The following is a 12,785-nucleotide window of genomic DNA, read 5'->3' as shown; positions in this document are numbered from 1 at the left end:
TAAAAAATTTTTTCAAGAAACTTTTTTTCTCTTCCTCCATCCTTTCTATCAGTGGTATTTCTTTTCTAGACCTCCCCTCCTCCAATACACTCATATATAACAATAACAACAACAATTTTATCCATAAGGCGTTGAGAAACCCCTCATCTTTGCTCTCCCTCAACCTCCTACCAGGTGCCTTTCAGAAAATTTTCAAGCATTGCCAGTATTTAAAAAAAAAAAAAAAAAAAGGTTGGGGGTGCTCTAAGCACCATATTAGCTTGTTCTCTAGCACCCCCTTATGGCCCAAATGAGTTAATACAGCTGTCAAAGGTAGCTCATTTATGTCCAGAATCCCTGGGCAAATCTAGCCAACAGTCCTAAAACTAGAATAGAAACTTCTACACAAAATGAAAAAAGCAATATTTGCTTCTTAGTCCTCAAAGAGATCACATACCTCTTTTCTATTATATACTAGAAATGTTCTTAAATGAACACAAGAGGAAACAAGTCATACAGTCAAAAGGGTGGCAAACAACTCAAGATGGCATCCTTATGTTGACAATTCAAATGTGGGGGCATAGAAGCAGTCTTGAAAGAAATATCGATACAGTAAAAAGAGCACCAGGTGACCATGGGCAAGTCACTTCACCTTTTAGCCTGTTTCCTCATTTGTAAAATGGGGAAAAACAGAGTGTTCCAAAAGTGTTGGTGCATTTTTAAGCTATTAGATAAAGCTTAAGCACCAAGAATTTTGGGACTCCCTGTACCCTTGAGATACCCTCTTGCCAGAGTTTTTGTGAGAAAGATGTTAGAACAGTATAGAAAAGGGGGTATCGTTAAAGGAAGGTTAGTAAAAGAAAAGAAACAGAAGGATAAACATAACCCTTGACCCACAGTCAGAAGAACTACATTAAAGATTACCAACCATGACAGTATCTTATAAAAAATTATATGCAATAAGTAATCCAGATTCTTAAGAAGAAAGATGAACTATAGAGTTCATAGCAATGTCTTCATGGCCCAATTCTCTCCCTCGGGAAGGGTATGCCAGTGAAAGCTCTTATACTGGCATTTGGGGTGTTAAGGAGGACCAGCACCTATAGTGTGAAGGCTGCTGAGTCCTTTTCATGGATGCTCATTCACCTTTGTTGTCCATCTGATTCATTCAACTCTCATTTGTGGTTCCAAGAAGCTGCAGCATGCACAGAGGCCAGCCCCCAATAAATTGGCTCGGCAGACAGGCTAAACCAGGTTGAGGGTAACTGATGGGCCTTGAACCCGTTGGAGAGGTGGGGGGTGTCTACCTCAAGCATGTGAAGATTTCCCCCAGCAGAATGGGTGGATGTAAACAATTTGTTCCAAAGCCCATGAAGCCACCTGAAGCAGGTGTTGCAGAGTGCTTAGAGCTTGATTAGACACTGAAGACACCAATGTCATCCACTGCATCCCAGGCCATCTCCAGTTGTTGACTTTTGTCCTGCCACTGGACCTCAGTGACTCTGGAAGAGAGAGTGAGGCTGATGACTTTGTGCAGCTCTGCCTCACTTAAATCTAATTTCACAGCACACATCAAGACATCACCCTCATGATGTCATTGACCCTCTTTGAAAGCCAAGGACAAACAACAACATGTAAATAGTCTGTTTTGTATTTAATGGAGAAATAATGAAGCTATGGTTAGTGTCAAATGATGAATACAATCCTGTTGGTAAGATGGAGGGCCAACCAGACCTTATTGTCCAGTGTCCTAAGGACCACTGGAACTTTTACCATTTGCCCTGCAGCTATGCTCTCCAAACCCCTGGGCACTGCCATCTGGTCTGCAAAGAAACTTGGATGGACCAGCCTTTCCATCCACGCTGCTGTTGACCTTCTTTTATGTGCTGTCCTTCCAATTAGGTACGAGGTGTGGAAGGATATAAGGCCATAGAGTTCAGATCAAACCTTGGACATTTACTAGCTGTGTGACCCTGGACAAGTCATTTGACCTCTATTTACCTCAGTTTCCTCAATTGTAAAATGGGGATTATAATAATAGCGCCTACCTCCCAGGGTTGTTGCAAGGATAAAATGAGATATTTGTAAATATTATTTTAAAGCACTACATAGATACTAGCTATTATTATTAGGTTTACAAATTTTACTACCATGTCTGTTTTACAGATGAGAAAACCAGGGCTCAGAGAAAGAAGTGACTTCTCCCTAAGTGTCAGAACTAGAATTCCTATCCAGGTCTACCAATTCCCAGTCTAGAACATTTGGCACCATACTATTTAATCCAATCCAATCCACATTTATTGAACACCTACTACGTGCCAGTCACACCATGCTGTCTCACTAACAGATTCTCTTTGGTAGAAACAGAACAAGTCACAGGATGACAATAGATATGGGTAGAGGCAAGCAATGCAGATATAGAAGTGTTTCTTACAGAAGATTCCCAAAGGGAGGGAGGAGGAGAAAAGCTTTTAAAATAAGTTCCATTGAATCCTTTCTCCTTTTAACATGACACCACTCTGGTGGGACGTATTCTGAGGGAATGCGGCAGACAAAAGTAGAGAAGCCCGAGGACAAAGATCTGGGTTCGAGTTTCAAGTAGTTGTGTGGCCTTGAGACAGTCACTTCCATCACTTTGCGCCCAAGATTCCTCACATTTAAAATAGGGATGCTATTGCTTTGCCCCATGCACAGGATTGATGTGAAGGTTAAATGAGATAACATAAATGAAAACACTTTATCAAGTATTCTATAAAATCTTTTTAAAAAATCACTTAATAAGGGTCCTATGTGCTGGGCATAAAAGCCTAACTTTTACTAAAACCTCTTTTTTTTCTTATGCAAGGCAGTAAACTAAGAGGAAAAAAAAATCCACATCAGTTTCTGAGTCACTGCTATGTGAATGCCAGCTGGTTATAATGCAAAAACCGTGGTTACCACTATTTTCCTAAAACAAGGATCTGCTCAAATTACCATGGGATTTATGCTAGGGGGTGACTTTGCTGGGCTGAAAAGTTTCTCATGTTTGAGGTGAATGTGACAACTCTTCAGCTGTGGAGATGGAGGGGGCTACCTGATAGAAGGTAGCAAGAGGCTTGGGCTTGTGAGCAAAGGGTGCTATCTGCCTCTGCTACTAGAGGGAAACCTCAAAACTGTATTTATTTCCAGGAAAGGCAAAGCTGTGATTCCCTTCATTTTTGTTTTATTGTGCCAGTTATACAGCAATCAGGTTGGGGAAAATGCAATTTTTACTTAAATCTAAAGCATAACATTAAAGAAAATTAAAACTAGGCACCCACATGAATATGAATAATGATAATAATAACTAGCATTTATATAGTGTTTGAAGGTTTATAAAGTGCTATGTGTACATTATCGTATCTGGTGCTCCCCTGGGAGGCAGATGCTATTATTACTCTCACTTTACAGATAAGGAAATTGAGGCTGACAGAGGTTTAGTGACTTGTCCAGCGTCATACAGTTAGTGGGTATCTGAAGTTTGATTTGAACTTGTCTTCCTGAATCCAGGTCCAGCATTCTATTCACCATACCACTGATGTCCTGGAGTGGAGATATCTAATAGGCAGGAAAGGGGTTGCTATGGGCAAATATCTCCTTTCATAGTGGTTGACTTAGCAGAGACTGGTGTCTCCATAGCTGTCTTGGCTGACCCCTAGACAGCAAACTGTTGCCGAGTCCAGACCGGTAGGTTTCCACCTGGATGGACGTCAGCTGCCTGAGGCTACAGTTGGAAGAGTCCTGAGAACCCAGGATCCTCTTTTTGGAATGAGAAGGCCCTGAATACCTTGTTTATGTGACTAAACTTCTTTGAATGGAGTTTGTATAATGGGGAGAGTGTAGGCCTTGGAGTCCTGGAGATTTAAGAGCCATGGACAAGTCACTTCAACTTTCTGGGTCTCAAAAGGGACATAATGGTTTCTGCCTTCCTACTTTCAAAGGGATGCTTGTTGTAATAATAAAACAGGAAATGTGAATGCACTTTGTGATCACGAGGCAATGGTCCGGTAAACTACTACGATCACCTTCTTTAAAAGGACACCAGAACCTGAATCAATAGATTTACCTCCCTTCATTTTATCCAGGAAAACCAGGAAAAGAACTCAATATTTGATGATGAAAATAATTCGAGGACCTATTTTCTTTCCAAAGCATCTTCTTTGTGTTTATTATAAAAATGGAGACAAAATACTTCTTAAGCTTTTTTTCTCCCCTTAGGGAAAACTTGATAGGTTTGAGAATGTTTATTCAATGCTGTATGAAAGGCCTGACCCTCTGGAGGCATAATAATCTACTTAAAATACACTTAGCAATACCCTCTGGCTGAAAAACCCTTTCCAACTCATATACATTTAAAAAATAATAATAAAATCTCCCTCTAGATGCTTGTTTTGACTTTCTGCCCAGGATCAACTGCAAAAGTGCTTCTGTTTAGAAAGTACAGTTCAGCCAAAATCCGGCTTGTTTTTCAGGAACAGGGAACTGGAGAGAAAATATCATGAGGTATTAAGCAAGCATGTGTATGTGAAGGGTTCTGTTGTTATTATTATTTTTTCAAAACCTATTATTTAAAGCCCTATCTCCCTATAAAGACTCAACCTTTCCTGTCTAATTACACACATAAGCTTAGCTCTCTAGCTGGCATCTTCAGGCCTGCAGAGGAAGCCGGGGTGCGGGGGGGCTAGCAAGATGATCCAGGTAAAGGATGGGTAGAACTGGCCCGCTGATGTAAACACCAGCAATGTCACAGCAAAGATCCAATTCAGCTTGGCTCTACCCAGTCTGTCTACTCCTTCTCCCAACTTGCCCTTGGTCTTTCTAGGATTACCTGAGGGCTGTTGTTGCTACCATCTGACACCATTTGTTTCCTCATCCCGGCCTCCCTCAACCCCTAATGCCTTTTCGATATTCAGATTTAAGGTAAATTTTCTTCTCTTGAGTGAAGGACGGTTTTCAGTCTCTCTGAATGGACAACCAGTGATTTTTATGCTTTATATTCCAGTCATCAGAAAAATGGTAGGCATTAATTAAAATTTAATAACCCCCAGGACATCCTAACCTTCTCCTATTTATTGCTTGAGACACTTCAGTATGAAGTACCGAGTGGTACTTCAATTCTTCTACCAAGTGGTAATGTGATCTCTCCAAGAACAGAAAGGGAGTCACAGAGTACTCTGGCCTTGGGATTCGGACACACAGACCTCCAATATCACTGACTATCAAAGGAGTAAAACTGTTTAAATGTCTGAAGAACCTTTACAACACAATAAGAAAGGGCGTGCTTTCCCCTTCACCACTGACCGTCCCATCACTTCTGCTTCTTTGCTAAGTTGACCCACAAAGTATTCCCACTAAAGCTTAAGCCTTTTAAGGAGGAGACGACACCCTCCGCAGTCACCTGGTCCTTGTAATCAAGGAAAGCCCTGCCCTGGGCTCCTTGCCAATTCAGCCTCAAAGGCACTGCATCGCATTCCCTAAGAGTTCTCTTCATATCGCTCACTCTAGCATCCTGAGGAATGTTACCCACATAAACAGTGGTGACAGTGGAGGATTCTGTTTTCGAAGTTATGCGCTCATCGTCCAGATGGGAAGAATGGGCCATGTCCAGAGGTCTGATGGAGGCTGTCTGGCCAGGGTTCTGGAGGTGTGCTCACCTGTGGCTGGTTTTCAAATGTGCCAAGTGTTCCTTCTGTAAGGTGATGTCTTTCCCTGCTTTCTTCTCTCGGAAATGAAGATTCTTTAAGATTGGGATTCTTTTCATCATCTCGTCACTGATCTGAAAAATTTAAAACAGTTTCAGCTTTTCCTGGTTAACTCCAAAAGGGATCACAAGGTTTAGGACTGAACCTTAAAGTTCACCTAGTTCAATCCCCTCCATTTTACAGGTAAGGAAACTGAGTTCTTACGTCAGTCACTAGGGAAAAGGACCCACAGCAAAAATCTGTGGCAACTGAAAGATAGTGGGGTAGAGAGAGAAAAACACTGGATTTTGAGTAGATTTAGGTTTGAGCCAGAGCCCCACTGGCCATGTAATACAAGCAAGTAAGTAACCTCTCAGAGGTACATTTTCCTCATCTTACAGAATGGGAGGATGTTTCACACAATCAGTTTGGAATGGTTGTTGCAAAAAGTGTTTTGCAAATTATAAACCAGTCTTGGAGCTATTAGTATTCTAAAATACCTCTACAAATTTGACCACATTCATGGATTTGTTAACTCAAAAACCAACTTAACCTCCTACTGTGTGGAGCTCCTAGTGGTTTAAGTATAAGCCTTCAAGAAGCTAGGTAAGGTACATGTTAACTAGCGACACTGAATGACGTTGGATTTCCCATAGAGCTTCTCTGTGGGGTCTGCCCTCCGTGGCTTAGCAGATGTGCAGAAGCAGAATGGGGATTCCCCAGCATCTGGAAGGCCTAGGAAGTACAGAAAGGGAAGAGCCTAGGATCCTCTGCTGCTCCATCCATCCCTGGGGAGCTTGTAAGGGCTCAAGAGGGAATCCCCCTTCTGATTCCCCCAGATGAAGTTCTAAGGTAAGATGAATTGACTCCCTCCATTCACAGCCCTGTAACTCCCAGTGGGCAAAGGCCTTCATTGAGCCAACGTTCTCTCACTGGTTGGAAACTGAGCCTGAGGCTTTGAGACATGGCCCAGAAGCCAAGTTCTTTTACTAGAGAATAGAAGGTACTGAAGTGAGGCACAGCCAGGCATGAGGGCACAACTTTGGAGAGCTTCCAGGCTGACTATGACCAGAGAAGCGACTCTGGTAATATTTTATGGCACCTGCAGTTAGAGTTGAGTTCCTCTAGGCTTGCCATTCAGCTAGTTCTGAGTTCATCAAGATGTAAAATCAGTCAATCAACAGATCATTTGGACAGCATCTAACAGTCATTGGTGGGAGTACAAAGGAGGACAGGAGACATCCACTCTGGATACTCCAGGACCACAGCAATATTTCAGAAAGAAAGTAAACTGTTAATGAGGGTTTTGCAACAGGAATATCTTTGTCATATGTTCTGACTGTTGGTTTAGAAAATATGATTGGGATTTTGGATAGAATACAATTCTTATATTTAGGAACTTTCCAGAAACCGATACTTGCATGTTTTATTCATTTCTCATCCACGTAAAGATTATCCATATGTCAGAGCTTCAGTTTGAAAGGTAGCTAATATCTATAATAAGTAAGTAAAATGGGAGACTGATGAATCCTGTTTTTCTTTAAAGTCCAACTCTCCAATCTTGTTAAGTGGAAGCTTCTGCTTTGATTACGGTTCTTGCAAACACGAATTTCAGAAGTTCACAAAGTTAAGGAGGCTAGTCATGACATACACAGGGTAGTCACGTCAGGAAGCATTTATTAAAAGCCTATTCTGTGCACTGTGCTAAGCCCTGGGAACACAAAGAAAGGTAAGAAGAGCCCCAGCTCTGAAGGAGCTCACTGTCTACTAAAGGAGGACAACTATACAAACAACTACCTACAAACAAGACACATATAGGAGAAACTGAAAGTAGCTTCAAGGGGAACGCGTTAGCATTTAAGGATGACTGGGAAAGACTTGGGGAAGAAGGTGGGATTTTAGCTGAGACCTGAAGGAAGCTGGGGGCTGGGAGGTAGAAGGAAGTTCATTCTAGGCCTGGGGGGACAGAGATGGGGGGTAGAATGTCTTGTTTGGGGAGCGGTGGAAGGGTCCGTGTCCCTGGATCCTACTGTGTGGAGGGGAGTAAAGTATAAGAAGCCTGGGAAAGTAGTAAATGGCCAGGTCAAGAAGGGATTTAAAGTGAAACTGAGGATTTTATGTTAGGTCCTGGAGGTAAGAGGGAGCTGCTGGAGTTTACTGACATGGTCAGAACTGCCCGTCAGGAGGACCAATTTGGAATGGGGAGGGGAGAGCCCAGAGTCAGGGAGGCCAAACAGATGATGGTGATAAAGGCCTGCCCAGGGTCGGGGCAGTACCAAAGGAGAGAAGGGGGGAGGTATGTGAGAGAGATGGTTGGGAGAGTGAGAGAGAGAGTGAGGAGTCAAGGATGGCACACCTAGGTTTACAGCTTGGACCACTGGGAGGATGGTGGTACCTTTGAAGTTAAGGAGAGGGGTAGTTTGGGTGGGGCGGGGGAAAGGGGAATGTCTAGATTATATGTAAACTCCATCTATGTCACAATTCTGTCTAGGTATGGCCAAGGTAGGCTTGTAATGGGCTGTGTGGAATAACTGAGCTAAACAAAAAAATGTCTATGGATAATCAATTTGGGGATAATTGACAACCAGAGAGATCTATGTATATGCTAATTTATGTGGTTACTCAATCTTATCTGTAAATAGCTTTAAATACAGCATCTTAAATAATTCTGAGGCAAGGACATAGAAGCTAGACAACTTTTTGAAATTAGACCTTCACAATGTAGATTCTTATGCTTAGTATGCAGGGCTATGGATTCCCAGTAAAATTGATACATTCAAATGTGAATTTCAAAAACACGATCCTTAATAAAAATAAATGTGTTTTTCAGATGGTCCAAAAATTATTGGCAGTTATTTGGAGGTGATTACATTCATCTCTTGCAGCTAGCAAAATCCCTTCATCTGTAAGTGCGATATAATCACCTTTGGCAAAAGGAATCCATCTTTTAACAACTCACCATGACATGTATGCTAAGTACTAACTCCACTCAAATTATTAGTTTTGACTTGGCTTAACACGTGTTTATTAAACAATGAGAATATTTCTATGGCACTTTTTGACTAAAAAGGATTTCTATGTAGGGTCTCACTCAGTCCATATGATAACCTTGTGAGTTAGGCAGATTGGGTGTTGTACCTGTTTTATAGATGAAGAAACAGATGCTCTAGGAGATTAAGGGGCTTAATTTCCCAACATCCCATTAAGTAGCTGAGTTGAGTTTCAAACTCACATCTTTGGATTCCAAGTCAAGCACTTTCCCCACTGGAACTCATGACATTTACGGTATGGAAACATGCTAGGCATACACAGAATGTGAGCTACACTAAAACAGGTCTGAGAAGAGAACAGCTGAGGGGCTTAAAGCTTTTACTGATTAAGCAGAACAACAGCTTCTTGTTGTTGGTTGTCCAAGAGGACCATGACATTGGGAAGGTGATATCATTACTTGCAAATGAATTAGATTTAAGTGAGGGAGGTTGTGCAAAGTCACCACCTCACTCTCTCCTCTGGAGTCATCTAGGTCCAGTGGCCAGACATAGAGATCAGGATGACTGGAGATGGGCCTGGATACAGTGGGAAACCTTGGCCTTTTTAAGTTAAGGTCCTTTCCAGGTCTCAGTTTGACTGAAGAAATGCCCATTCAATGATTGACTAGGTAACAAATGAGGCAAAAAAACAGCCTCTTTTACCTAGTCAAAAAAAAAAAAAAAATCAGTCTGGGAGGGGAAGATGCTCAGGGTTTCTGACCAAAACAGACACAATTGCTATTTACATTCACAGAACCCAAACAATGACCAAAGCAGGCTTGGGCTGGGACCTATCAAGCTTGGGCTCGGCCAATCAGTGAGAATCAGAGTGACTTAGGTTTAAGGCATCTTCCTTAAAAAAGAAATCTAGCCAGTAAACCCCAAGATATCTTGCAAGGTTTCAGCAATACAACAGCTAAGAAAGCAGCTATGACCAAGAGACAGAAGAACAACTAAGAATGAAGTTAGATGAACAGTCTACTATGTGCTGGGTACTATGGAAACAAGGACAAAAATGAAACTGTACCTGCCCTCAAGTTCTCTACATTCCATTCTGGGAAGTGTGCACCTATGTAAGGAAATGTAAGGTACATACAAAGGAGAGACAAGATGACTGCCAGTGGGGAAGAGAGACCCTAAGCAACTGGGGATCAGGAAGGCCTTATTTTGTAGGAACTGGCACCAGCACTTAGGGAGCTAGGGAGAGGGACAGTACATTGGCCATTCTGGTTTGAGTGGAGAGGGTCTGTAATGTGTAACAAGACTGGAAGAGTACTTTAGGTGGCAGAGGATTGGTATTTTATTCTGGAGGCACAGAAGGGCACTCGTGTGTTTTGAGGAACAGAGGACTCTAATGTCTAATCTGTCCCTATCCTAACTCTGCCGATATGGCCTCTCAGTAAACAGAAATGAATGTTTGTACAGCAGTTGAAAAATGGAGCTAACAGAGGATATACATTCAAGAACCAAGAAAGTCACATGGCCACCTTCATAAAAAATATTTTTTTAAAAATATGATTTAAAGTCAGAAGGGGCCTTGGAAATCATCTAGTCCAAGGATCCTTAGCCTGTTCTGTGTCAATGGGTAGTCTAGCCTTGGGTAGTCTAATGAAGCCTATGGACCCCTTCTCAGAATGTTTTTAAATGTGTAAAATAGAAAGGATTACAAAGGAAGCCAATTATATTGGAATATAGCTATTAAAATATTATTAAAAATCAAGTTCATTAACCTCAGGTTACTCCCTCCCTTCACCATTTTGCAAAAGGGGAAAGTAAGGTCCAGAGATGTTAAATGACTTTCTGAAGGTCACAGACCTAGGAAGTAACAACTCAGTCCACAGAGTTCAAGATCTTAGAGCTATTTCTTCAACATTATTCTTCCTTTCTTGTTGGAACTGGAATGCTAATAAAGCACGAAATGAAAGCCAAGTAAATTTTCAGATCTTTTAGAAAGAGGAGGTTGGGAATAGGGGAAATTACCAATTGCCAAATGGAAGTAGAAATAAAAAAGCACAAACAGAAAAGCAAGCTTCTAAAAGGAGACTCTAAACAACAGAAAAGAGACATATAAATAAAATGCTTTTCTAAAAAAGAACTCGACATTGTTCTGCAAAATCTCTAGCCTCTACTCTAAAGAGAAAAGACGACCACCCTCTGGTGTAGCCCTAAGTCAGCTCGGTAGAACATATTATTCAGAGGTGTGTGATCCTGGGCAAGTCGGGCCCCTCTCAGGCCTGAGTCTCTGACTCTGAGAAGGTCTGAAAGTGTTTACTGCTCAAATGCTCTTCAGACTCTGATGTCGATGGTAAGCTGACAAGCACTCACTACGTGTCTGCTATGTGCCAGGTGCTGTGCTAAGCCCGAGGGAAACAAAGAAAGGCAAAATCAGCTCTGCATTTCAAGGAGTTCACAATCTAATGAGGATACAACTTACAAACAACTATGTTCAGGTAAGATATTTACAGGATAAATTGGGAGATAACCTTAGAGGAAAAACCCTAGGAGGACCAGGAAAGACTTTTTGTAGAAAATGGGATTTTAGAGCTGAGCCTTGAAGGAAGGCAGAGAAAGAGACGAAAAGGAAGAACATTCCAGGCCTGGGGGGAGGGCAGCCAGTGAAAATGTATACAGCTGGGAGATGGAAGGTCTTTTCTGGGGAACAGCCAGGAGGCCACTGACCCTGGACCCTAGAGTGTGTGGTGTGTGGAGGACAGTATGAAGTAGAAGACTGAAAAGGCAGAAAAGATCAGGTTATGAAGAACTTCATGAGCCCAGAGCATTTTATATTTGACACTGGAGGTGACAGAGAGTCACTGGATTTGATTGAATATGAAGGTAACATGGTCAGTCTTGAGGGGAGGAAGGGCTGGAGCAGGGAGAGACTTGAGGCAGAGAGGCTGAGCAGAGGATTACTGCAATAGCCCAAGTGTGAGGTGATAGTGGCCTTGATCAGGGCGGAGGCTGTGTCAGAGGAAAAAACGGGATTATTAAAAAGTAGAATTGATAGGATTTGGCAACAGTTTGGATGTAGAGGGAGAGAGGGAGAGTGACAGAGAGAATAATGAGTCAAAGATGACAAGTTAGATTTAGAGCCTGGGGGATGGGAGAATGGTTCGGCCCTTCAGCATAATCTATTTGATGATCCAACCATTCTGTAGAGCAATTTGGAACTATGCCCAAAGGGCTTTAAAATTGTGCATACCCTTTGACCCAGCAATACCACTTCTAGGTCTGTGTCCTAAAGATCAAAATAAAGGGAAAAGGACCCACATGTACAAAAATATTCATAGCAGCTCTTTTTGTGGTGGCAAAGAATTGGAAATTGAGGAGATGCCCATCAAGTGGGGAATGGCTGAACAAGTGGTGGTATATGAATGTAATGGAATACTATTGGGCTATAAGAAATGGTGAGCAAGCAGATTTCAGAAAAACCTGGAAAGATTTACATGAACTGATGTAGAGTGAAATGCACAGAACCAGGAGAACATTGTACACAGAACAGTTACAGCCACATTGTGCGATGACTGACTTTGACAGACTTAGCTCTTCACAGCAATGCAAGGATCTAAGACAACTCCAAAAGACTCACGATGGAAAATGCCGTCCACATCCAGAGAAAGAACTAGGGAGTCTGAATGCAGATGGAAGCATACTATTTGCTCTCCTTTTCCTTTGTTGTTTTGTTTTATTGCTTCTTTCTTATCATTCCTCCCATTAGTTCTAATTGTTCTTTACATCATGACTAATGGGAAAATATGCTTAATACAAATGTATACACAGAACCTTTATCAGATTGCACACTTTCTTGAGGGAGGGGGAAAATTTAAAACCCAAAATCTTATGGAAGTGAATGTTGAAAACTAAAAATAAAATAATTAATTATTAAAAAAAAAGAGAGAGAATAATCTATTTGAGTCTCTTCCAACCTAACAATTTGGATTTTAAAGCTACGCCCATTCTCCTCAACCACTTGGAGTGAGGTCCCTTTGTGCTGCAATTGGTAAATACAAGCTCATTTCACAGCTTATGGATATTGGGTTTGGGGCCTTATACCAGTAGCTGAAAAACATGGATCTAG

The 12,785-nt window shown here is 41.7% G+C and overlaps 1 protein-coding gene across 1 annotated transcript in view; it reads right to left on the bottom strand.

Annotated features, from left to right (window-relative positions):
- Positions 1-2,040: 2,040 nt before the first annotated feature.
- Positions 2,041-12,785, bottom strand: part of MTHFSD (methenyltetrahydrofolate synthetase domain containing) — a 56,048-nt gene continuing 45,303 nt past the window's right edge. The window contains 1 exon segment of the mRNA XM_027846905.1: positions 2,041-5,773. Within this exon segment, the coding sequence (XP_027702706.1) occupies positions 5,306-5,773 (468 nt within the window). The 3' untranslated portion in view covers positions 2,041-5,305.

The sequence above is a fragment of the Vombatus ursinus genome, unplaced genomic scaffold (genome assembly GCF_900497805.2).
Source record: "Vombatus ursinus unplaced genomic scaffold, bare-nosed wombat genome assembly UNPS02005286.1, whole genome shotgun sequence".
In the NCBI taxonomy this organism is placed as follows: Eukaryota; Metazoa; Chordata; class Mammalia; order Diprotodontia; family Vombatidae; genus Vombatus; species Vombatus ursinus.
The sequence above is the reverse complement of the archived record's forward strand: the minus strand, read 5'-3'. Positions and strand labels throughout refer to the sequence as shown.